This window comes from Stomoxys calcitrans, chromosome 1, assembly GCF_963082655.1.
Source record: "Stomoxys calcitrans chromosome 1, idStoCalc2.1, whole genome shotgun sequence".
Lineage (NCBI taxonomy): Eukaryota > Metazoa > Arthropoda > Insecta > Diptera > Muscidae > Stomoxys > Stomoxys calcitrans.
Window position 1 is genome coordinate 233510511 of NC_081552.1, and position 27584 is coordinate 233538094.

At 39.2% G+C, this 27584-nt stretch overlaps 1 protein-coding gene across 1 annotated transcript in view; it reads right to left on the reverse strand.

Annotated features, from left to right (window-relative positions):
* The window catches only part of LOC106093704 (lipase 3-like), a 47747-nt gene extending 31156 nt beyond the window's left edge, over positions 1–16591 (reverse strand). Inside the window, exons 1-3 of the mRNA XM_059368872.1 lie at positions 16517–16591; positions 15394–16113; positions 14918–15321 (exon numbers count right to left, since the gene is read on the reverse strand). Coding sequence (XP_059224855.1) covers positions 14918–15321; positions 15394–16113; positions 16517–16591 — 1199 coding nt within the window. The remainder of the gene's footprint in view (positions 1–14917; positions 15322–15393; positions 16114–16516) is intronic.
* Between the last annotated feature and the right edge of the window lie 10993 nt (positions 16592–27584).

Here is a 27584-nt window from a genome sequence, read left to right on the forward strand (position 1 = left end):
ATAGGGCCCAAATCGGGCTATAACCTGATTTGCTCCCATATCAACCGATCTGCCGATTTACCTTCTTGAGCCCTTACAAGCCGCAATTCTTGTCCGATTTGGCTGAAATTCTGCATGTGATGTTCTGTTACGACTTCAAACAACTGTACCAAATACGGTCAAAATCAGTCTATAACCTGATATACCTCCCATGTAAACCCTCCCTCGATCATCTTTGTTCAGTTCCTACAAATTTAAATTTTTGCTGGTTTGACAGAATTTGTTACGTAGAAAAAAAATTATGTCCTACAACTAAAATTATTTTGTATACATTTTTAGCAGGATCCATGGTGGTGGGTTTTCAAGATTCGGCTCGGCCGAACTTAGAACACTTGTACTTGTTTTTATAACAATTTTCATAATTGTCTACTCTGCTGTAAAAAAATCCCACAATATTTTTATGAAAATTACAACCTATCCCTGAAAGACCTGTCATTATAGATACACACATAAATTATATTGCGTTGCCCAAAAAGTAATTGCGGATTTTTTAAAATAAAGTAAATGCATTTTTAATAAAACTTAGAATGAACTTTAATCAAATATACTTTTTTTTCTAAAGCAAGCTAAAAGTAACAGCTGATAACTGACAGAAGAAAGAATGCAATTACAGAGTCACAAGCCGTAGAAAAAAATTGTCAACGCCGACTATATGAAAAATCCGCAATTACTTTTTGGGCAACCCAATATATAGTTAAAGAATTTGAACTTCGTTCATAGACTTGTTGGTGGCGCTTGTGAATATAGAATTATCTAAGAACATGACGCAAGCAGAATTCTGCTCTCAATGGCATGCAGTTTGTGCCGTTTGCATTTTCTAAATATGCATTATTTCCTTTGCTGCGAAGGGAACTATGGCCGAATGCACGTATATAGTGTTTCGACAATCTGAACTCCCAACATGTGTATCTTTCTATCTGAAATCTCTTCACTTTTTGCTGGAAACTTTGATTTTTCGGCAGAGCTGCTTGCTTTGCAGAAAAATAAAATAATTACCACTACCTATAAGCTTGACTTTTGCTGCCAAGTTTTGAGAGCACAACAATTTCTCTGTTATTTCAATCCTCTTTGTAAATCTATTTTTCTAATTTTACGATAATTGCTTATCTGAATAGACTAAAACATTACATTATTGCAAAAAATTTTAAGCTTAAAAAGAGAGAAACCCTTTATGCACAATATATTCTTTTATATGTAAACAACAAAGCATTTGCAATTGCTTTGACAACAAAGTGACAACATAATATTTTGTTTCCCTCTCTCTCTCTCTATCTCTTTCCACATTCCTTCCCTCTTCATTTAACACCTGTTGCTCAGTTTCGTCGGAATTCTTAAATCGGTCGCACGCAGACTAGAGCCCTCATAAAAATATAATTAAAAAAAAAGTGATTAAAACCAGCCAAGCTTCCCAATAATGTAATAAAATGAAAGAAAAGTGAAGTGTGTCTTATATTTCAATTGATCTATGAGAAAATTGGTTTAAAATGCATTGTAATTTGCAAAAAATAATCGGCAAAAAAACAACTGCGGTTGGGCTGCGGCTTGTACGTTTATGCTACGCGTTGTGTGTGTATCCATTAGCCTTGTTGTTGTTTTGTTTTTGTAAAAAGAGTGTGAGAGAGCCTGAGAGCCTTGGTGAAAATGTTATATTCTTTGTTTTGATTATTTGTTTCTTCGTGTTATAAAGAAGTAATGGAGCTTCGCCTAATTAAGCTCTTCACTAAAGAAGAATAAGAAAGATTACAACAGCGTATTGAATTAGCAAAAATGTGTTTGAAAATGGGTTTAAATGTGTTATCATAGGAAAAAACAATTAGAAAATATGGAATTTTGGAAACTAAGTGTTTCTACATCAATCCAACAAAACTGAAGTTTGACCTACAACAGGTAAGTCAATTCAAAATGAAGCTACAGCGGTCAAAAAAAGTATTCATCATTAGCAAAATTGATAATAAATTCACTTATTTTGGGTAATTGAAGAAAATTTAAAGTAAACAAATAATGCAGTTTTATGCAATAGTTTATTTTTCGTAATATGTTTTAAAATAAATTCAAAAAATAAATTTAATTAGCGCAAAAAATGCAATTTTATATAATAACACCAAAAACAGAACAAAAAAAGTATTCATCATTGATGTGCTATCATCAAAGTCAAATTCAAATATTATTTGGGAATCCCCCTTTTCTGTTTTATTTAGTAAAGGAGGCTTTGCACTTGACAGCAAATATTAAATTTCATTGAAAATATAGTTTTTGTCAAAATGGGTCGTAAGCAAAACGAGGTTTCTGATGAGGTAAAAGTTTTGATAATAAAACACCACAGGAATGGTTTAACTCAAAAAACTATCAGTGAAATATTAAATAGACCACGATCTACTATACAATCCATCATCAGAAAGTGGACAGAAACGAAAACTGTTGACAATAAACCAAGATCTGGTCGACCAAAAGCACTTTCAGTTGGAGATGTGCGTTGGCTAGTGCGGCAAGTTCAGAAAACTCCGAAGACAAATGCGACCATTCTTCGTAAAAACACTATGGAATATTTAGGGAAGGAAGTTACTACACAAACAATTCGAAATACACTCAAAAGGCATAGTTACAGAGGAAGAACTGCACGTAAGAAGCCCTTTATAAATAAAATAAACCGAGTGAAAAGGCTAAACTTCGCAAAAATGTATGTAAAACAGCCCGAATCATTTTGGAAAACAGTCATTTTTGCAGACGAGAGCAAGTTTAATCTTTTTGGGTGCGATGGAAAGGTCATAGTGTACAGAAAACCAAATACAGAGCTTGAAGAACGCAACACAGTTGCTACTGTAAAACATGGTGGAGGTGGTTTAATGGTTTGGGGGTGTATGGCGGCTTCAGGAGCGGGAAATCTTGAAAATATTAATGGAGTAATGGATCATAAGTATTACATTGACATTTTAAAGAGGAATTTAAAAGATAGTGCTGTAAAACTTGGGCTTGGTAATAACTTTCAATATTATCAAGATAATGACCCCAAACATTCTGCTTTAAATACCAAGATGTGGATGCTGTATAACTGCCCCAAAGTCATTAAAACTCCTCCTCAAAGTCCCGACTTGAACCCAATTGAACATCTTTGGGAACATATCGACGCAAATTGAGAACGCGCAATTTTTCGAGCAAGAGTCAAATGCAACAGGTGATAATGGAGGAATGGACTAATATAGACCAAAATCCAATCCAATAGTCCAATCGATGTCAAACCGTTTAAAAGAAGTTATAAGACGCGGTGGTCGAATAACAAAGTATTAATTTTTTTAAATTATGTTATTTATTTTTTTGTTTTTTTGCAATGATGAATACTTTTTTTGTTTAATTTTTTGTGTTCAGCTGTAAAATGGCCCTTTTTGTTCCAATAAATACTATTTTTTTCTTTAAAAACAATGAAATTGTGTACATATATATCACACAAGCACTACTGCATCATTAGTTTAATATGTTTTTATTCCAATTGTCTTTTGTAGACTTATTAAAAAAAAACATTGAATGATGAATACTTTTTTTGACCGCTGTATTTACAGGTGAACAGGTTTGGTTGATCATTAAATCGTCAATTTTCAAAGACCGGTATTCAAAATTTTAGATTGCTTATTTCTAGTTAACCATAATAGGTACATCTTTGAAATTGAAATCATGAGACTTTGAGTCAACAAACGACTTGCAAATGTTGTCTTAATACAAATTGCAAAATTTTAATTTTATTTTTAAAGGGTGACTTTTTGAAGAGCTATAGGAAATTTTTTCAAAAAAAAAAAACACTATAAAATTCAGAAAAATTCATGAAATCTTTATTTGAATCGATAGTAGGGTCTATAATATTTAGTGTTTCACATAATTTAATGTTTGAAGAATATTTCATGCAAATGTTGACCGTGACTGCGCCTCAAATGGTCCATCCGCTTAGTCCAATTTTGGCATACTCTTTCCAACATTTCGGCCGGTAACTCGCGAATAAATCATTCAATGTTGTCTGCCTATGCGTCAATTGAAGCGGGCTTGTCTGCATAGCCATGAGCTTTAAAAAAGCCCCACAAAAAATTGTCTAGAGGCATTAAATTGCATCATCGAGGCGGCTAGTCCCGAACGTGAAATAAAATGTTCACCGAATTCGCTCTCAATAAGTCCACATGAAACCACATGCCATGTAAGTCAAGCTCTTGCTTTTTGGGCAAAAAAAGGTTAGATATCATCTCACGATAACGCTCACCATTTACAGTTACGTTACGAATCACATGATATTCGAAGAAGTACGGCCCAATGATGTCACCAGCCCATAAACCGGTAGCTCCTTCAATGCTACTGACTAATCTTCACTCCAAAATCGACAATTCTGCTTATTTATGAACCCATTAGGTCAAAAATGAGGTTCGTCGTTAAATGGAAGAAGCGCGCGATAAACTTTCTTAACAGAGCACGAATTTTCACAATAAAATTCAATAATTTGCAAGCGTTGTTCGTTTGTAGGACGATTCATAGTTAAATTATAGACCAAACTGAAGATGTTTGACAGTGAAACAAGATTTCATGAAATCTTATATCTTCTATATATATAAAAATTAATTTGTGATTGTTTGTTTGTTTGTATGCATTGGGTTGCCCAAAAGGTAATTGCGGATTTTTCATATAGTCGGCGTTGGCAAATTTTTTCACAGCTTGTGACTCTGTAATTGCTTTCTTTCTTCTGTCAGTTATCAGCTGTTACTTTTAGCTTGCTTTAGAAAAAAAGTGTAAAAAAAGTATATTTGATTAAAGTTCATTCTAAGTTTTATTAAAAATGTATTTACTTTCTTTTAAAAATCCGCAATTACTTTTTGGGCAACCCAATATGTTCCGTATAGACTCAAAAACGGCTGAGCTGATTTTCTTGAAATTCACACGTATGGTGCATAATGATCCCGTGGTGAAAAGAGGGTACTAAAATTCTTGATATCTAAAGAGCGTGGAACCTCCGCCTTACCCCATTTTTCAGAAACGCCAGATCTCGGAGATGGGTGGTGCGATGTGAGCGAAATTTTGTGTGCCCTCTTATTGTAGCCCAAAAACTAAAATTTTGTATACAAATTTCGGATGGGGTACATAGGGGGACGGCCCAACCCCAAATCCTACCCTACTATATATATATATATATAGACCAATTACGACAATATGGGACTTAAATGGAAGGTATTTGAGATTAAAAAAACGTATCCGATATCCAATTGACGGATCAAGTGTGTGGGGGACCACCCCAACTCCAAAAAACACCCGTAAATCGGACATATTTGCGGTCCATGGCAATATGAGACTCAAATTAAAGGTATTTGCGAGTAGAATACGAAACTGATATCCAAATGTGAAACCTAGTTTCTGGGGATCCACCCCCTCCTCAAAACACTCCCTCAACCAGACTTATTTACTGACCATGGCAGTATGGAGCTCAAATAAAAGGTATTTGAGTGTAGAATACACATCTGATATCCAAATATGGGACCAAAGTTATTTGGAAGTAGACCACGAATCTGATATCAACATTCCGGACCAACTTTCTAGGGGACGTCCCACCCCCATAACAACCCCCAGATAGGACGTTTTTGCTCACTACGACAATTTGGATCTTAAAGAGAGTGGAGCTCGATATTGATAGTTTTTAGGGCCCCATACCCCAAACCGGACATATTAGCTGACTTTTTTTCTCCAAAGACCAACTTTTCATTACGTTTTTTCTAAAGGTAACATGTCTATGACATTTTCTCTAATGACAATATTCAAAGACAAAAATTCCATGACATTTTTTCTTAAAACAAAATTTCCATAAAATTTTCTCTAAATAAACAATTTCCATGAAATTTTCTCTTAAGACAAAATTTCCATGAAATTTTCTCTTAAGACAAAATTTCCATGAAGTTTTCTCTAAAGACAACATTTTCATGAATTTTATCTAAAAAAAAAAAATTATAAAATTTTCTGTTAAGACAAAAAAAAATTCATAAAATTTTCTGTAAAAACAAAAAAAGGAAATTTTCTCTAAGACAAAATTTTCATGAAACTTTCTCTAAGGACAAAATTTTCTCTAAAATGTTTTCCAAAGACCAAATTTAAATTAAATTTTCTCCAAATACCAAAGAAAGTGTTGCCAATTCTAAGGGTGACCGCCATATATAACCTATTACAGGCGGTTTTTGTAAAAATACTTCTAAAGGGTGGGGATCCGAATTAACTATTTGCGATAGGATATTGGAGATGGCATACGACTTGGTTAGACCCAGAGGTCTGAATTTTAACCCAGAGAAAACTGAAATCTGCCTGTACACGAGGTAGACGCACTATGTCGCCTTAACCAAACAATTTCGATATCTGATAAGGTGTAATACTTAGGAGTGTTCTTAGAAAGGAAAATGAAGTGGAAGTGTCATATACGGTAGCGTTCCTAGAAGGCAAACAGATGTTGGGGACTATGTAGACGGGCGGTAAGCCCTCTATCGGGCCTTTATCCGAGCATAGTTCACTGGCTCTACAGGAGCGTGATTAGACCACCTTAGTAGTTTGGTGGATTGCCATGGAGAAAAAGTGCCACATAAGGATATCACAACGGGAGAACATCTTGTCTTGGCATAGGCGGAGCGATGAGGACCACGCCCACAATGGCACTGGAGACTATTCTAGATATCCGACCCATTGACATACAGATTAAGTGTGAGGCAGCCACTGGGGCTGTGAGACCTAAGGCAATGGGAGAATGGATAGAGTATAGGAGTAGGTCACATCATAGCGGTATAATCGAGGCGACGATGGGAAAACTGGGAGGAATGGAGGAGCTTCCGATCGGATACTTGACACGACCCTTGAGGTCGATTATGAGGCATTGCTGCCCGCGGCACCGGCTTGGATTTAAGGTACTCTTGTACTGCTATCTGGAAGATCACAGAGTGGGCCTGGGGTCTACATTGAGAATCCGGCCAACTTCCTGATTATAATACAGTCCAGCAGGCGTAGATCCGATCGATTACAGATTGCGTGCGTTGGTATGGTGTTATCGCGGGTACGTCGAGTTTGTAAACTGTAACAGGGCAATAACCACCAGGACAGTAAAGTCACGAACAGTCTTGGAGTGTAAGAAGTACATTAACGTCCTCTCTGAAGATGGCACGATCCGCATTGTTTGGGTGCTGGCTCATAGCGGACTAATGGGGGTAATGAAAGAGCAGTTAATTTGGCAGTGAAGGTCAGAGGACTGCCGTCAATAATCATGGTTACCCCAAGCTTTCGGGGCGACGCTGACCGAGTTAAAGGGAGGAGAGACCAACGCGAATGTAACGCTGTGGAAAGCAAAACTGTCAGTAGGACAGTTGATGATCGTGAGAAGACGAGGCTATTACTGAGGGAATGTAGGAAGAAAAACGCAACGGGACACAGATTTATGTAGAATAGGTGCGGCAAGGGATAACACATTCTTCATGGAATTTCAAAAATTTTAAAAATACAAATCCGTGGTGGAGAATGTCAGGATATCATAAGTTCAGCCCAAACTTAATGGGGTTTCACTTGTTTTACCTAGAAACTCTTCATTTTTCTTCTCACAATGTCTGCCTTCTAATTCTCCATCGTTGTGTCGTTTCCAACTCCTGCTGTTTTATTTTAGTTTTTTGTTTTTTTCTCTTTTTGCCTTTCATAGACTTTGTTTCACTTAAAACACTTTAAGGATTTACGTCTATGATACATGCCAGTATTTTGACCATTTCACCTCCTGCTGTTGCTCTCCAGCTGTCAATGTAGCATGCCATTGATATTCTCTGAAGCAAAAAACAAAAAAGGAACAAAATAACAATACTCTTGAGATGTAATGGACATTTTTTTCGAAGATGTATTTCTTCTCTCTCTGTCTTCCCCATGTCCAGTGCTCCAACAAGATTTTTGGGAAATCTTTTACATTTCAAGGTAATTCCTATGGAAATGGATGGTAAACAAGGATTTGTGTAAAGGTAAATGGATATTGTCTTACTCTTAATGTTACCAACCAATTAAATTTAATACAATTAATTAAATATATTGTGTGCCATGGCAAAATGCAAAATTTGTTCATTTTTCTATTTAATTCTAGCATAAAATTGTTGAACTTAAGATCAATGGTACTAATCTTGAATAATTTGATACCGTTCGGCATTGGTATGTAGTCGGTACACCTCACTTTTCTTAGCTTTGCTGTTCCGTTAGTTACATTTTAAAGAATCTATACTAGGATCTAGGTGAGCTTATAGTTTGAGGAGTCCTATTCTTAGCATCTTCTTGTCAATAATCCAAATTTTGTTCTCATGTTAGATTTTTATACATATTTGGTAACACAAAATTCATATTCCTGTCTTGCATTAACCATCCACGCCATAACACCTCACTGAGGACCTTTGAAGATTCCTTAAATTTTGTTATGCTGGTGCCACTCACTGACTACTACTTGCCTTAGTTTGATAATTCACAACATCATGCCATGCCAGATTTTTCGCCCCCTTTGGGCAGTCAGTGATGGATGATTTTGACGAACAGCCCCATGTACTCTTGAACATATGGGTCATTTGCTTATTTTGGGTCATCTGCCCCCCAAAAAACACAGAAAAAAATAAATACAAAATCGAACGTGAGCTGTCAGTGCTCAGACAGTGTCCATATGGATGGGGTCATGTAATTTGATAGTCATAACAAATGATAATGGCAATGGTTTTAAGTTGGCATGAGATGAAGTTAAAGTTTAATTGAACATGCCATGAACGAAACGTAGCAAAGAAAATCATTGCCATAAATTTTCAGATCGTAAATACTGAATGTGAGGGATTTAAATTTAAAGTTTTTAAGAATAAAGTCCTTTTAAAATCGCAAAAAAAAAATAATGAAAATAACCCCAATTTATTTTAATCTCCCAATTTAATAGCAATTTGGTATTAGAGATTGCAAATTTTTCTTTCAGGCTTGCGAATAATCATCAATGGCTCGATTTGAGGAGCACAAAAGGATTTACAAGCATTTTAAGTTATAAACATGTCCTTAAGAGCATGCAATTGAGCCAGTTATCCGCTTGTTGTGCGCTTTGATCCTTCATAGGATTTTTTCTGTGTTTCTGATAGCGTATTTCTTACAACATAGGGTGTGCACATCCCTAGCGCCTGTCCCCAACTAGAATCGCGTTGCCACGAGGGTGTTCACGTTTTTCAAGTTCATTGTCGATAACTCTGTGACTATTAATGCCGCTTTGAGTCTTCCCTTATCCCACCGTGACACGACATCGAAATGTGCCAAAGGTTGCATAAGCTCTAATCGGTTTTTTCAATCCAGAACGATATTTGTGTTTACCGCCCTGGTCGTTATATTATTTTTAGGCAATTTGACCATGCGTTTAAGCACAATTCCAGTTCACGTAAACCGTGATCCCTTTAGTCTCCACCTTGAGGAGTGTGTTATAATCGGACAGGTAATGAAAGGGCTCGATCGCTGAGCCTGCAATGTAGACAACCTAGCCAGAAGCTACCAACAGTCGTTTGTGCTGGAGTTTCTCTGTCCATTCCTACATTCTTGGCGTGCTAAGTTCGGCCGGACCGTATCTTATATACCCTCCACCATGAATCGCATTTGTCAAGTTCTTTGGCCGGTATGTCTTTTTGTAGGCAAACAGAGGATAATGGAGCGCCCATGATTATTCCACTAAGGAACAGGGACAAATTTCTTACCTATCAAAGAGCGCTGGCCGATTCAAGCTTAAGTTCAATGTTTAGGGACCTCCTTTATATGACCGAATCGAAGGGCTTGCCGAAGGTCGACAACTCTTTGAGGAGACATTTTTACATGGATGTAATACCAAAAAGGTACAGTGCCTCACAAATATCGCCAGCATTAGGAAGGGAAAACCACCGCTGACAATTTTTTCCGATATTCTTGCCAGGATTCGAACCCAGGCGTTCAGCGTCAAAGGCGGATATGGTATCCTCTGCGCTACGGTGGTCTGCGGAAACTGGTTTTGGACAAATTCGGGCCATACTTGGTTTGGTTGTTGAATACCATAGTAGAAGTCATTGTGGAAAATTTCAGTCAGATGGTATAAGAACTGCGCCCTCTAGAGACTCGAGAAGTGCAATTCGGAGATCGGTTTATATGAGAGCAGGTTTTAGACCAATTCAGGCTATATTTGACATGCATGTTAAAGGTCATACGAGTTGTTGTGAAAAATTCCAGCCAAATCAGACAAGAAGTCAAATCGGAAAACCAGTTTATATGGGAGCTATATCAAATTATGGGCCGATTCGGACCACACTTGGCACATCCATCATAGAAAAAGTCATAGTACACAATTTCAGCCAAATCGTATAAGAATCGCGCACTCTCGAGGCTCAAGTAAAAAAGTTTGAATATCAGTTCATATGCGAGCAATGTCAAAACATTGACCGCTTTGGCCGATTTACAATCCCAACCGACCTATACTAATAGGAAGTATTTGTGTGTAGCGACAGGTTTCCCCTTGAGCTGGAGTAAGCTCATCGGGGGCCGAGGGTTCGTCACATAAATTCATTGTTTTTGTGACAGAACAAGAAAGACGAGAGAGGGTTGAGTTTAAAGTGAGCTTTATTTGTCTGAGATGATTTAAGGCTACTCAGTCCGTAGACGTAAGACGTTGGTCCAGGCCTCCGAGACAAGTGATAGGTTTACAGTTGTATTCTCGGGGTGTCGATGATAGAGACCTTTGTAAGTACTCTAGTCGGCGAAGGGGTCTTCTAGGTAAGGATTTGGATAGGGAACGGGAGGGAGGTGTGGGGGGGCACTGCTGGGTGATTGACAAGGAGCGACAACCAAGATGAGGACGTATGGTCAATGTGTTGAGATTAGGGTTGGATGCTACCTCACGCGAGGACTATGGGTAAATCTGCGGCATGAGACCTTTATAAGTACTCAACCAAAGACGAGGAGGAAATCGACGGCAAGAGGCCTTAGTAAGGACATAAGCAAGGACGAGGGAGGAAAACTACGACAAAAGACCTTTATAAGTACTCAAGCAAGGACAGAGAGGAATTCTACGGCATGAGACCTTTGTAAGTACTCCAGCAAGGACGAGGGGGAAACTACGGCAAGAGACCTTAGGAAGTGCTCTGGCAAGCACAAGGAGGAATTCTACGACAAGAGTCTTTAGTAAGCACTCAAGCAAGGACGATGGGGGAAAATCTACGGCAAGAGGTCTTAGAAGGTACTCAGGCAAGCACGAGAAGGAAACCTACGGCATGGGGTCTTAGTAAATACTCAAGCAAGGACAATGAGAAATTCCACGGCAAGAAACCTTTGTAAGTACTCAAGCAAGGACGAGGAGGAAAACTACGGCAAGAGACCTTAGTAAGTACTCAAGCAAGGACGTTTCTTCTAGATCTGGGTGAACTTTGACATGGGTCATAACAGGAGACTGTGCCATAGGCCGCATGGCGAAGCGCGTGGGAATACCACGCAATGACTTCTGTAGGAAATGTCTCGTTGAGAATGGAGGGAAGAAGACTATTGAGTAATAGCCGTGTTCATGTCCGGGTCTGCAGGGACGTGGGCTCTCCTTTCTGGGGAGCCGTTTCTTCTGTGATCTGGGTGAACTTGCGAACGTACCTCTGGTAGGTCTCCTGAGATTTGTTGAAGAAATAGGATGGCTCCGACGGGGGTGCCATAAGCTCCGGCGTAGATACATCCGTGTTTGCGTGAGGATGGGTGTTTCTTTACCCCCCGCTCGGGTTCTCCATTGCTCCTGCCTCACATCTTCTTTCTCTTCCCTTTCTTGCTAGGGTACCACAATGGTACCCTAGCTTTACTTTAGACCCCAATTCCATTATGAAACAAGAACAATTTTTGGGATTTTATGTCATTTCCTGTTTGGGTCTTTATTGCATTGGGGCCTTATTTTATACCGCCTTTGAAAAATGGTATGGCAATCATATAAATACTTCTCCGCAAGGAGTTGTCGCACTGTGCCACAACATTCGGACTCCGCTGTAGAGAGGAGGTGCCTTTTCATTGAGCTTAAACTTGAATTGAAATGCACTCGTCGATGTGTGAGAAGTTTGCCCCCCTGTAAATATGCTTTTTCGAGATCAGACATGTCAAGTGGAAGGGTGGCTTGTATGTGGGTCGATTAGACTGTCAGTCTTGTACTGTACTATCAGAGCAGAAGTTTCATTGGAGTCCCATAGGCCTACATGTAATGTTGGAGGGGTTTTGGGGGAGGGTTGGCTTCCAGACGCCTAGTCCCAAATATTTATATCATATATATTTATACCCGGCCTCTACTGAGACTCTTCGCTCGATACATTATATCAGGTTGTGGATTTATTCAGCGGCGTGAAGTTGGTCATATTGTAAATTAAAGTTTGTCCATCAAAATTCCCTTAAGGAACAGTGGCAAACTTCTCACATATCACTGAGTGCTGTCCGATTCAAGTTTTTAGCTCAATAATAAGGGGCCTCCTTTTTATAGCCGAGTGCTAACGGCGTGCCGCAGCACGACACCTCTTTGGGGAGAAGTTTTTACATGATATTGTATCTCACAAATGTCGCCATTAGGTGGGGATAACCACCGCTGAAAATTGTTTCTCATATTTTCTCTAGGAAACGAACCCAGGCGCCCAGTGGCATAGGCTCTCTGCGCTACGGTCGACTCCAAATTATCATACTGGCTAGAAGCCCAATTTTCAATCACTTTTTCCGCATATAGATTTATGCAAACTTAACTAAGCATTAATCCAGTGACAGCTATCGAATAGGCCAGAGGAATGGACATTATTCGCTGTATTGATTAAACATATCTATGGTGTTAAGAATATATAGGCTTCACTTTATCTTAGATTAATATTGGGTTGCCCAAAAAGTAATTGCGGATTTTTCATGTAGTCGGCGTTGACAAATTTTTTAACAGCCTGTGACTCTGCAATTGCATTCTTTCTTCTGTCAGTTATCAGCTGTTACTTTTGGCTTGCTTTAGAAAAAAAGTGTAAAAAAAGTATATTTGATTAAAACTCATTCTATGCTTTATTAAAAATGCATTTACTTTCTTTTAAAAAATCCGCAATTACTTTTTGGGCAACCCAATATTTTCAGGTGATGGAAGCAGATTAACAAATAAAGTGTAACCCCTATGCCATGGTGAAAGTGGCACAACAAGTTTGACCATTCATGTTTTCTAATTTTTGATATCCAACTGGGCTGCTAAAAAGTATATGATGCCACCTTGCGTTGTATAGCAACACTAATTGACTGAATTGAATCAACAACTCATAGTTAGAGGGAGCCACTAGTGCACCACCAATTTGATTAGCCAATACAACAACCACATGTATAGTTTGAAAGCTACTGATAAAGCAGAGGAAATATTATAAAACTATGAATAGCTATAGGCGGGCGGAGTAGTTTTCTATAATAATTTGTATACCTACAACCATACGAATGAGGGTCTACTATTCTAGACTTTCCGTTTGTAAAACCTTGAATTGAGACCATATAAAGTAATAATTCATAATCATGGCATTGACATTCTGAGTCGATTTAGCCATGTCTCTCCGTCTGGCTGTCTATGAAAAACACCCTAATTTTTTAAGGATTAAAGCTAGGCTCTTGAAATTTTCCAAAAATACTTCCTTTTAGTGTAGGTCGGTAAAGATTGTAAATGGGCTATATGGGTCGATATTTAGATATTGCTCCCATATACACCGATCTCCCGATTTGACGTCTTTAGCCCCTGGAAGCCGCAATTTTATATATATAAACCTGATCCCATATAAACCGATCACCCGAATGGACTTCCTGAGCCTCTGGAAGCCGCAATTTTCATCCGAGTTGGCTGAAATTTTGTATGTGGTGTTGAGGTATGACTTCCAACAACTGTGCGGTTAGTACGGTTTTAATCGGTCTATAACCAGATATAGCTCCCATATAAACCGATCTGGGATCTCATGGGATTTCATAGACCTCCAGAGGGCGCAATTCTCATCTGATTTGGCTGAATATATGCCAGAAGGGTTTTGTTATGACTTTCAACAACAGTGCTAAGTATGATTCAAATCGGTTCATAACCTGATATGGTTGCCATATAAACCGATCTTGGATGTTGACTTCTTGAGCCACTAGATGGCGCCATTCTCGCCACTAGAGGGCGCCATTCTCATTTGGCTGGAATTATGCCTGAAGTGTTTTGTTATGACTTCCAACAACTGTGCTAAGTATGGTTCAAATCGGTTCATAACCTCATATGGCTGCCATATAAACCGATCTTGGATCTTGACTTCTTGAGCCACTTGTCTGATTTAGCTGAAATATTGTAAAACGGCTTCTTCCGTGACCTTCAACATACGACTCTAGTATGGTCTTAAGCGATCCATAGCCTAAAACAGCTTCGATACAAACCGATCTTCCGATTATGCTTCTTGAGCCACTAGAGGGCGCTATTCTCATCTGATTTGACTGAGATTTTGCAGGAGGTGTTTTGTTATGACTTCCAACAACTGTGCTAAGTATGGTTTAAATCGGTTTATAACCTGATATAGCTGCCATATGAACCGATCTTGGATCTTAACTTCTTAGGCCTCTAGAGGGCGCCAATTTTTGTCTGATTTAGCTGAAATTTTGTAAAACGGCTTCTTCCGTGACCTTCAACATACGAGTCTAATATGGTCTAAAGCGATCTGTAGCCTGATACAGCTCCCATATAAACCGATTATGCTTCTTGAGCAAATGGGATGACAAAATGACCCTCCTATCCCTAGGTGGTGTGTATAAAAAGTTGCAAAAATGTGCATGCTGTAATACATTCTGTTTTTTTTTTAATTAATTTTCCTAAAAAGGTTTATTTTTAAAATGACGACAAAACCCGCTCTTAGAGGGTCTATTTTCATATTTTTCCATTTTCTCCAGAACACAATCGTTTATAACCTCTCGAACGTTTTTGGCCAAAATAAAGTCGAAATGATTAAATTTGGCATATATCACACGATGCCAGGATGCTCGATCACCTAGCAAATGAAAAAGGTGTTCTATGTCGCGAGTGGATACAAAGAAGTCATTGTCACTGAAATATATATCGATGGGATGTTGCAGATGAACATTTTGCAGGTTATAGGCAGCAGGTGGTGACATTCCATATTTGAGCATATTTCTCTCAACATCAAAATCGTAAGGCCTGAACTCACAAGAAACAAGGAATTGGAAATAATGCATCAACTGACGAATGGAGATGGTGGCGGGCATGGTTTGTAAAAAATCCAACAAAATATCCTAAAGAGAAGGGAAAGAAGGGGTTATACGTATATTAATTTTTTATTTGTTGTGTTTTTGTTTTTAACTCACCTTATTCAGATAAGGACTTCCCCAACCAGCCAGCAAATTCATCACGGCCCCACACAAGTCAGCTAGCAGGGGAAATTGGCAAAATGTGGTTGTAAGGGCACGAATTATTTTATCACTGGCATGGGTGGACATGTTGGCTAGAAAATTGGCTGCAAAGGGTCGGCCCAAGATTTGAGCCAACGGTTTAACTAGGGGTGATTGGCCATAACACATAAATACTCCAGGGCCCAGAAGTTGTGAAGTTTTTATTTTATCCGCATAGCTGGGCTTAGTGGCCAACATCATGAAAAACACGCTGCCGCCTTGCGAGTAGCCCACATAATGAAGTTTGAGCTGCTGTACCTTTTCAGTGATATAATCAATAATCGCTGGCACATCTATCTGGCCTATCTCATCCAATGAGAAATCCCAAAATTCTTGCGATTTTGAGTTTAAGCTCATATGGTCTTGGGAATACAAATTGCCACGTGAATTACCCAGCCATACATCATAGCCTGCATTGGCCAATAAAAAGGGTAAACCATTATTGGGATCGTTGATAATCCATAAATCGGAAGTACCAAATAAACAATTCATCAAAATTACAGCGGGAGTTGTGGCATGTTTTGTCCCTTCACTGCTGAAAGACTGTGGTATACGAAACACAGTCAGCAAGTAGCCATCACTGGTAGCAACTGTGTGTTGCTCACAAGGATAACCATGTCGGGTAATGCGAGTGCACTGAAATTAAAGAAAAGTCCAATGAAAATGTGTTCGAATCTTACAAAACATACCATCCACCAGGGATCGAATATGTCAAGCGGTGGGCTTTATTTGTTCCAAGGATATCTTTCTGTCTACTAAAGGACGTACACAGAAGGAAGTTTATAGGAGCTTAAACTAAACGGATTGGTGAAGATAAGGTGGAGGGTGAAACTTGGCAGATTCGATCCAAGCTAAAAGTAAAAGCTGATAACTGACAGAAGAAAGAATGCAATTACAGAGTCACAAGCTGTGAAAAAATTTTTCAACGCCGACTATATGAAAAATCCGCAATTACTTTTTGGGCAACCCAATATTAATCACAGTATTCTCCTTGAAGGATTTGGTTTGGACTCTCTTTTTCTCCGAACTATTTACTTACTGTATTTACTGTTATGTACAATTCGTTGATTTTATAGATTTCTATTAAAATGATTATAATTTGCAATATTTTCATTGTTTCATTTCAACAATAAGACTACAAAGACTAAATAATGCCCGTCATTAAATGTCAGTAGTGATGGAATGTAAGCTAGCATTGATTTTCTTTTATTAATCTCGTTTAAAGATTTGCAGGGCCACTTAGCACTTTGTTATCAATTGAATATGGAGTTCAATACACTAAAAAAAAATTGTACAACCTTATAGTAAACGAAGACAAGTAACAAGTAAAAGTGTGCTAAGTTCGGCCGGGCCGAATTTTGGGAACCCACCACCTTAGATTCTGTTGCAAATTTATACAAACTGTCAAAACAGCAAAAATTAAAGCTTCCAGGAAACAAACCATGATAATCGAGAGATCGGTTAATATGGCAGCTATATCAGGTTATAGTCCGATTTGGACCGTACTTGTCACAGTTGTTGGAAGTCGCAACAGAACACTATCTGCAAAATTTTAGGCAAATCGGACAAAAACTGCGGTTTGTACGGGCTCAAGAAGTCAAAATGCAGATCGGTTTATATGGGAGCTATATCAGGTTTTTGACCGATTTGGACCGCACTAGGCGCAGATGTTGAAAATCATAACAGAACACTAGATGTTCAATTTCAGCCAAATCGGACTAAAAATGCGGCTTCCAGGGGCTCAAGAAGTCAAATCGGGAGATCGGTTTATATGGGAGCTATATCAGGTTATAGGCCGATTTGGACCGTTTTTGATACAAATGTGGGAAGTCATAACTGAACACTACGTGCAAAATTTCAGCCAAATCGGACAAAAAATAAGGCTTTCAAGGGCTCAAGAAGTCAAATCGGGCGATCAGTTTTTATGGGAGCTATATCAGGTTATCAACCGATTTGGACCGCACTACGGATGGTTAATTCAAGTCATAAAGAAATACCATAAGCAAAATTTCAGCCAAATCGGACAAAAAATGCGGCTCTCAAGGACTCAAGAAGTCAAATCGGGCGATCGGTTTATATGGGAGCTATATCTGGTTATAGACCGATTTGGACCGTACTCAACACAGTTGTGGAAAGTCATAACAAAACACTGCTTGTAAAATTTCAGCTAAATCGGACAAAAAATGCGGCTCTCAAGGGCTCAAGAAGTCAAATCGGGCGATCGGTTTATATGGGAGCTATATCAGGTTATAGGCCGATATGGACCGTACATAACACAGTTGTGGAAAGTCATAACAGAACACTTCGTGGAAAATTTCAGCCAAATCGGACAAAAAATGCGGCTCTCAAGGGCTCAAGAAGTCAAATCGGGCGATCGGTTTATATGGGAGCTATATCAGGTTATAGGCCGATATGGACCGTACATAACACAGTTGTGGAAAGTCATAACAGAACACTTCGTGGAAAATTTCAGCCAAATCGGACAAAAAATAAGGCTTCCAGGGGCTCAAGAAGTCAAATCGGGAGATCGGTTTATATGGGAGCTATATCAGGTTATAAACCGATTTGGACCGTACTCAACACAACTGTGGAAAGTCATAGCAAAACACTGCTTGCAAAATTTCAGCTAAATCGGACAAAAAATGCGGCTCTCAAGGGCTCAAGAAGTCAACTCGGGAGATCGGTTTATATGGGAGCTATATCTGGTTATTAACCGATTTGGACCGTACTTGACACAAATGTGGGAAGTCATAACGAAACACTACGTGCAAAATTTCAGCCAAATCGGACTAAAAATGCGGCTTCCAGGGGCTCAAGAAGTCAAATCGAGAGATCGGTTTATGTGGGAGCTATATCAGGTTATAGTCCGATTTGAACCGTACTTGATACAAATATGGAAAGTCATAACAGAACACTTCGTGGAAAATTTCACCCAAATCGGACAAAAAATAAGGCTTCCAAGGGCTCAAGAAGTCAAATCAGGAGATCGGTTTATATGGGAGCTATATCAGGTTATAGGCCGATATGGACCGTACTTAACACAGTTGTGGAAAGTCATAACGGAACACTACGTGCAAAATTTCAGCCAAATCGGACTAAAAATGCGGCTTCGAGGAGCTCAAGAAGTCAAATCAGGAGATCGGTTTATATGGGAGCTATATCTGGTTGTAGGCCGATTTGGACCGTACTCAACACAGTTGCGGGAAGTCATAACAGAACACCATCTGCAAAATTTTAGGAAAATCGGATAAAAATTGCGTCCTCCAGGGGCTGAAGTAGTCAAATCGGGAGATCGGTTTATATGGGAGCTATATCAGGTTATAGACCGATTTGGACCGCAGTAGGCGCAGATGTTGAAAGTCATGACAGAACACTAGATGTTCAATTTCAGCCAAATCGGACTAAAAATAAGGCTTCCAAGGGCTCAAGAAGTCAAATCGGGCGATCGGTTTATATGGGAGCTATATCAGGTTATAGGCCGATATGGACCGTACATAACACAGTTGTGGAAAGTCATAACAGAACACTTCGTGGAAAATTTCAGCCAAATCGGACAAAAAATAAGGCTTCCAGGGGCTCAAGAAGTCAAATCGGGAGATCGGTTTATATGGGAGCTATATCAGGTTATAGGCCGATTTGGACCGTACTTAACACAGTTGTGAAAAGTCATAACAGAACACTATCTGCAAAATTTTAGGCAAATCGGATAGAAATTGCGCCTTCCAGGGGCTCCAGAAGTCAAATCGGGAGACCGTTTTATATGGGAGCTATATCAGGTTATAAACCGATTTGGACCGTACTCAACACAACTGTGGAAAGTCATAGCAAAACACTGCTTGCAAAATTTCAGCTAAATCGGACAAAAAATGCGGCTCTCAAGGGCTCAAGAAGTCAACTCGGGAGATCGGTTTATATGGGAGCTATATCTGGTTATTAACCGATTTGGACCGTACTTGACACAATTGTGGGAAGTCATAACGAAACACTACGTGCAAAATTTCAGCCAAATCGGACTAAAAATGCGGCTTCCAGGGGCTCAAGAAGTCAAATCGGGCGATCGGTTTATATGGGAGCTATATCAGGTTATCAACCGATTTGGACCGTACTTGATACAGTTGTTGGAAGTCATAACGAAACACTACGTGGAAAATTTCAGCCAAATCGGACTAAAAATGCGGCTTCCAGGGGCTCAAGAAGTCAAATCGAGAGATCGGTTTATGTGGGAGCTATATCAGGTTATAGTCCGATTTGAACCGTACTTGATACAAATATGGAAAGTCATAACAGAACACTTCGTGGAAAATTTCACCCAAATCGGACAAAAAATAAGGCTTCCAAGGGCTCAAGAAGTCAAATCAGGAGATCGGTTTATATGGGAGCTATATCAGGTTATAGGCCGATATGGACCGTACTTAACACAGTTGTGGAAAGTCATAACGGAACACTACGTGCAAAATTTCAGCCAAATCGGACTAAAAATGCGGCTTCCAGGGGCTCAAGGAGTCAAATCGGGAGATCGGTTTATATGGGAGCTATATCGGGTTATCAACCGATTTGGACCGCACTACGAATGGTTAATTCATGTCATAAAGAAATACCATAAGCAAAATTTCAGCCAATTGGGGCAAAACTTGCGGCGTCCAGGGGCTCAAGGGAGATCGGTTTATATGGAAGGTATATCACGTTATAGACCGATTTGGATCCTACAACGCACAGTTGCTGAAAGTCATAACAGAACACTATCTGCAAAATTTCAGCCAAATCGGACAAAAATTGTGGCTTCCAGGGGCAAATGAATTCAAATTGGGAGATCGGTTTATATGGGAGCTACTCGCTGGGCTGGGCCCGCACCGCTACGCCTTTTTTCTCTAATATCTTTTTTGGGATGGAGACACTTTGCCCTGAATGTGGATATCGAGCTACTGTAGCCAATGTCCGCCTATGATGCTGAACGTCTGCGTTCGAATCCTGGCCGAACTTTGGACAAAATTTAAAGCGGTGTTTATCCCCTCTTAATGCTGGCGACATTTGCGAGGTACCATACCATGCATGGTCATGTAAAAAATTCTCCCCAAAGAGGTGTCGCATGGCGGCACTCCGTACTGGCTTGGCTATAAAAAAGGTCCCTTATCGTTGATAAACTCAACTTGAATCGAAAAGCACTCATTGATGTATGCAATGTTTGGCCCTGCTTGGTTCCTGGGCAATTTTTTACTCTACTCCCAAATGCCTTTCTTTTCAGCCCCATATTACTGTATTGGCAAATATTTCGGGAATGGTCACTTGCCCATCAAAGTAAATATAAGATTCGTGTTCTACTTTCAGAAACATTTCCTATAAGTCCCATAATGGCATGATCGGTAAATAAGTTGTGTTTGAAGGTGGGGTGGACCCCAGGGTCTTTGTCTCGAAAATGAATATAAATTTCCCGAAAATCAATAAATTTCCATCCCAAATAGCTTTTATTGTATATAATAGGGAGGTATATTGGGGTTGGGGGAGGGGGCGCCATTTTGTATGCCATATTCGTAATCTACTCCCAAATACCTTTCATTTAAGCCCCACATTGATATGGACGACCAAATTGTCTGTGCTTAGAGATTTTGGGGTTAGGGCAACTTCCTGGGTACTTGGACCCAAGTTTTAATACAATATTCGTATTCTACTCTTTAATAGCTTTCATTTGATATCCATATGGTCTTTATCGGTTCACTTGTGATTTTGGGTGGTATTTTTGGAATAAGGGGGAGGGTCCGCCCCCTTCCGATATCAACAAATAATATTTCTACTTTCTGACTATATTCGTAATCTACTCCCGAATACCTTTCATTTTAGTCCCATATTGTCATGAACGTCAAATAAACCTATTTTAAGTGGTTTTGGGGTTGGGGCGGCCCCCCAGGTACTTGGACCCAACTTTTATTATGAAATTTGTACTCTACTCTTGAATACCTTTCATTTGAATCCCATATTGTCTCGATCGCTCCACTTTTATTTGTGGGTTGTACTTTTGGGTAAGGGGAGGGTCCCCCCCCTCCCGATATCAAAAAAATTATATAGCCAATGTTTCCGTCCAGACCAACCTACGCAATCTGTGAAAATTTCAAGGTAATCGGTTCAGTCGTTTTTGAGTCTATACGGAACAAACCAACAAACCGACAAACAAACAAATACAAATTCCATTTTACCTATAGGATATCAGGTTACAGACCTATTTGTACCGTACCTGATAAAGTTGCTGACGATTTGCCTGAAATTTTGCCTGTATTGTTCTGTTATGACTTCCAATAACTGTACTAAGCACAATCCAAATCGGTCAATAGCCTGATATAGCGCTCATATAAACCGATCTCCAAATTTATCTTCTTAAGCCCCTGAGATCCACAATTTTTTCCGATATGGCTGAAATTTTGCACTTAGTGTTCTGTTGTGGCTTCCCACAACTGTGTCGAGTACGGCCTATAATCAGATATAGCTCCCCTATAAACCGATCTCCCGATTTGACTTCTTGAGCCCTTACAAGCAGCAATGTTTGTCCGATTTGGCTAAAATTCTGCATGTGGTGTTCCGTTATGATTTTCAACAACTATGACAAGTACGGTTCAAATCCGTTTATAACCTGATATAGCCCCCATATAAACCTATCTACCGATTTGACTTCTTGAGCTCTTACAAGCCATAGTTTTAGTCTGATTTGGGTGAAATTTTGCATGTGATGTTCCGTTATATTTTCCAACAACTGTGTCAAGTACGGTTCAAATCCGTTTATTACCTGATATAGCTCCCATATAGACAGATCTCTCGATTTGACTTGTTGAGTCCCTTTGAGGCCGCAATCTTATATATAAAAATCAATTTGTGTTTGTTTGTATGTTTGTGTGTTCCTTATAGATTCAGAAATGGCTGAACCGATTTTCTTGAAATCTTCACAGATGGTGCATAATAATCCCGTGGTGGAAATATGGTACTAAATTTTTTGATATCTGAAGGGGGAACGGACCCTCCCCCTTACCCTAATTTTCAGAAACGCCAGATCTGGGTGGTGCGATTTAAGCAACATTTTTTGCGCTCTCATATAGTGCACAAAAAATAAAAATTTTATATCCAAATTTTGGATGGGGTACCTAGGGGGGGCCGTCCCACCCTAAAACATACCAAATATGTATTTAGACCAATCACGACAATATGGGACTCAAATGAAAGGTATTTAGGATAAGAAAACCTATCTGACATCCAATTGTCGGATCAAGTGTTAGGGGGACCACCCCAAGCCCCAAAACACCCCTAAATCGGACATATTTACCGGCCATGGCAATATGGGACTCAAATGAAAGGTATTTGCGAGTAGAATACGAATCTGATATCCAAATGTGGGACGATGTTTCTGGGGGTCCACCCCTTCCCTAAAACACCCATAAAACAGGACTTGTTTACTGACCTTGGCAATATGGGGCTTAAATAAAAGCTATTTGAGTGTAGAACTAGAATCTGATATCCAAATATGGGACCAAGTCATTGGAGGGCCGCCTCTCACCAAAAACATCCCCCAAAGGGGACAAATTTACGACCATAGCAGTATGGGGCTCAAATGAAAGGTCTTTGGGAGTAATGCACGAATTTGATATCAATATTCGGGAAAAGTGTCCATGGGGCCACATCATCCCCACAAAACCACTCAAATAGGAAGTATTGGGTTGCCCAAAAAGTAATTGCGGATTTTTCATATAGTCGGCGTTGACAAATTTTTTCCCAGCTTGTGACTCTGTAATTGCATTCTTTCTTCTGTCAGTTATCAGCTGTTACTTTTAGCTTGCTTTAGAAAAAAAGTGTAAAAAATGTATATTTGATTAAAGTTCATTCTAAGTTTTATTATAAATGCATTTACTTTCTTTTAAAAAATCCGCAATTACTTCTTGGGTAACCCGATATTTTAATTGTCGAAAATAATTCCAAGGGAAATTTTGTTCCATATAAAGTAAAGGAAGGCACAGCGGAACGGGCCCGGGTCAACTAGTTTTTGTATAAATAGTCAATGGTTGTGGGTGCCCAGGAAGCCTAAATTGTAGCTGATATGGTTGCACAATATAGTCTAAGTGAGACCGTTTTTTATACAGACTACCCCACTAACCTAACCATTGTCTGTGAGAAAATTTCATTTAGTTTAGCCTCTTGCCACTTTTGCTACAAAAAGTATGTAAAGAAAAGCTATATTGTGTATTGAATATTGAATAAATCACCTATGGAGCACCAAACTAAGTATTCTTTGTCACACACACACACACACGCACACTCACACACACACTGGTATAGTTTTACTTTCCTCAGTATATCAAATAGGGTTCACAATGTCATTAAATTTAAAAAGCAAATTTTAAAAAGTCGAGTCAAGGCGTATTTAATAAGGTGGCCGAACGGTTAAAGTTTGTTGGCTACGAGGATGATGTTATCATCATGGTGTATGGCCGTTTAGAGTGGATATATTGGGTTGCCCAAAAAGTAATTGCGGATTTTTCATATAGTCGACGTTGACAAATTTGTTCACAGCTTGTGACTCTGTAATTGCATTCTTTCTTCTGTCAGTTATCAGCTGCTACTTTTAGCTTGCTTTAGAAAAAAAGTGTAAAAAAAGTATATTTGATTAAAGTTCATTCTAAGTTTTATTAAAAATGCATTTACTTTCTTTAAAAAATCCGCAATTACTTTTTGGGCAATAGTATGCTGCCAAATTTGGCAAATGGGCTTGACATAAACCCCCCAAAAATCGAGTAGGTACTAATCTTCAATACTAAGTAACTTGGTATGTTCAGGGCACCTCTGCTAGATGTGATGCAGCTGCCGCTTACACTACTGAAAGTCCTGAAGAGCCATTGCAATGTGAGGACTTTGACCTTGCGCTGGACACATGGCAGACTTCAGCTTGATTTGTGGGGTTGAGGAGGAGTCATAGACGGTTAAGCACCCATTGTGGGACTGTCCTGAAATTGCGAGAGTAGATGCAGGATTATACACAACACCCATTTTTCTGTCTGAATTATTTTCGTGCAATAGTTTTTCGCCATTCTTGACTACTATTTGACAAGAATGATCGAGAGATCGGTTTACATGGGAGCTATATCAGGTTATAGACCGATTTCGACAAATCGGACAAAAATTGCGGCTTGTAAGGACTCAAGAAATCAAATCGGGAGATCGGTTTATATGGGAGCTATATCAGGTTATACACCGATAAGGACCGTACTAAGCAGAGTTATTGAAAATCATAACAGAACACTACATGCTAAATTTCAGCCAAATTGGACAAAAACTGCGGCTTCCAGGGGCTCAAGAAGTCAAATCGGGAGATCGATTTATATGGGAGCTATATCAGGTTCTTCTCCGATGTCTACATTATTTGGCATAGTTGTTGGAAGTCGTAATAGAACACTGCATGCAAAATTTCAACCAAATCTGACAAAAATTGCCGCTTGTAAGGGCTCAAGAAGTCAAATCGGGAGATCGGTTTATATGGGAGCTGTATCTAAATCTGAACCGATATGGCCCATTTGCAATCCCCAACAACCTACGTCAATATTATGTAACTGTGCAGAATTTCAAGCGGCTAGCTTTACGCGTTCGACAGCTGTTGTGATTTCGACAGACAGACGCACGGATATGTCTAGCTCGACTCTGAACCTTGAGAGCATCTGGAATACATCTACTTTCTGGCGTCTTAGACGAATATTTCGAGGTGTTACAAAAGGAATGGCTAGATTAGCATATCCCCATCCTATGTGGGTGGGTATAAAAAGAGCAATGCTCAATTGGGCTCTTTTACAATCAGAGACTCGATTTTTTTATACCCTCCACCAAAGGATGTTTGTAACTACTCGAAATATTCGTCTGAGACCCCATAAAGTATATATATTCTTGATCGTCGTGACATTTTATGTCGATCTAGCCATGTCCGTTCGTTTGTCCGTCCGTCCGTCTGTCTGTCGAAAGCACGCTAACTTCCGAAGGAGTAAAGCTAGCCGCTTGAAATTTTGCACAAATACTTCTTATTAGTGTAGGTCGGTTGGTATTGTAAATGGGCCATATCGGTCCATGTTTTGATATAGCTGCCATATAAACCGATCTTGGGTCTTGACTTCTTGAGCCTCTAGAGTGCGCAATTCTTATCCGATTGGAATGAAATTTTGCACGCCGTGTTTTGTTATGATATCCAACAATTGTGCCAAGTATGGTTCAAATCGGTTCATAACCTGATATAGCTGCCATATAAACCGATCTTGGGTCTTGACTTCTTGAGTCTCTAGAGGGCGCAATTCTTATCCGATGTGAATAAATTTTTGCACGACGTATTTTGTTATGATGTCCAACAACCGGGCAAAGTATGGTTCAAATCGGTTCATAACCTGATATAGCTGCCATATCAACCGATCTTGGGTCTTGACTTCTTGAGCTTCTAGAGTGCGCAATTATTATCCGATTGGAATGAAATTTTGCACGACGTGTTTTGTTATGGTATCCAACAACTTTGCCAAGTATGATTCAAATCGGTCCATAACCTGATATAGCTGCCATATAAACCGATCTTGGGTCTTGACTTCTTGAGCCTCTAGAGTGCGCAATTATTATCCGATTGGAATGAAATTTTGCACGACGTGTTTTGTTATGGTATCCAAAAACTTTGTCAAGTATGGTTCAAATCGGTCCATAACCTGATATAGCTGCCATATAAACCGATCTTGGGTCTTGATTTCTTGAGCCTCTAGAGTGCGCAATTCTTATCCGATTGGAATGAAATTTTGCACGACGTGTTTTGTTATGATATCCAACAACTGTGCCAAGTATGGTTCAAATCGGTTTATAACCTGATATAGCTGCCATATAAACCGATCTTGGGTCTTGACTTCTTGAGTCTCTAGAGGGCGCATTTCTTATCCGATGTGAATAAATTTTTGCACGACATGTTTTTTTATGATATCCAACAACTGTGTCAAGTATGGTTTTAATCGGTCCATAACCTGATATAGCTGTCATATAAACAGATCTGGGGACTTGATTTCTTGAGCTTCTAGAGGGTGCAATTCCTGTCCGATTTGGCTGAAATTTTGTATGACTTATTTTATTCTTACTTTCAACAACTGTGTCAAATAAGGTTCAAATCGGTTCATAACCTGATATAGCTGCCATATAAACCGATCTGGGATCTTGACTTCTTGAGCCTCTAGAGGTCGCAATTATTATCTGATTTGCCTGAAATTTTGTACGACGGATCCTCTCTTGACCATCAATATACGTTTTTATTATGGTCTGAATCGGTCTATAGCCCGATACAGCTCCCATATAAATCGATCTCTTTTTTTTACTTCTTGAGCCCCCAAATGGCGCAATTCGTATTCGAATTGGCTGACACAGGTCTCCAACATATAATTTAATTGTGGTCCAAATCGGACCACATCTTGATATCGCTCTAATAGCAGAGCAAATCTTTTCTTTTATCCTTTTTTTGCCTAAGAAGAGATGCCGGGAAGAGAACTCGACAAATGCGATCCATGGTGGAGGAGATATAAGATTCGGTCCGGCCGAACTTGGCACGCTTTTTTTCTAATTTCACATAGACTCCAATAGAAATAAGTTTTTCACATATGCGATTTCAGTTTCATATAAAAACGGAAAAACGGGCTTGAAAACTTTTTCAGTTTAGCGATTTTTCACTTGCGCGAATTCAATTGCATTGAATAACCCTAAAAATGAATGGTTTTTTCTATTATGTTTCACTTAAGCGGGATTTTGCACTTAAGCGGGATTTTGCACTCAAGCGGGATTTTGCACTTAAGCGGTATTTTGCACTTAAGCGGAATTTTATCACTTAAGCGGGATTTTGCACTTAAGCGGGATTTTGCACTTAAGCGGAATTTTTCACTTAAGCGTATTACGGTTAAGCGGCTTAACCCGATGGAGTTCGCCATTGCCCAGGGCTGCCGTCTCAGTGTACAACACACTGCTACAACAACAACAACAACAACAGTTATGCGGTTTTGACTGTATATAGGGGTATAGTTCGGTCTGTATGCATCTTTTGTGCCCTCGACATGTGAAATAATCACAAAAAACTCACAAAA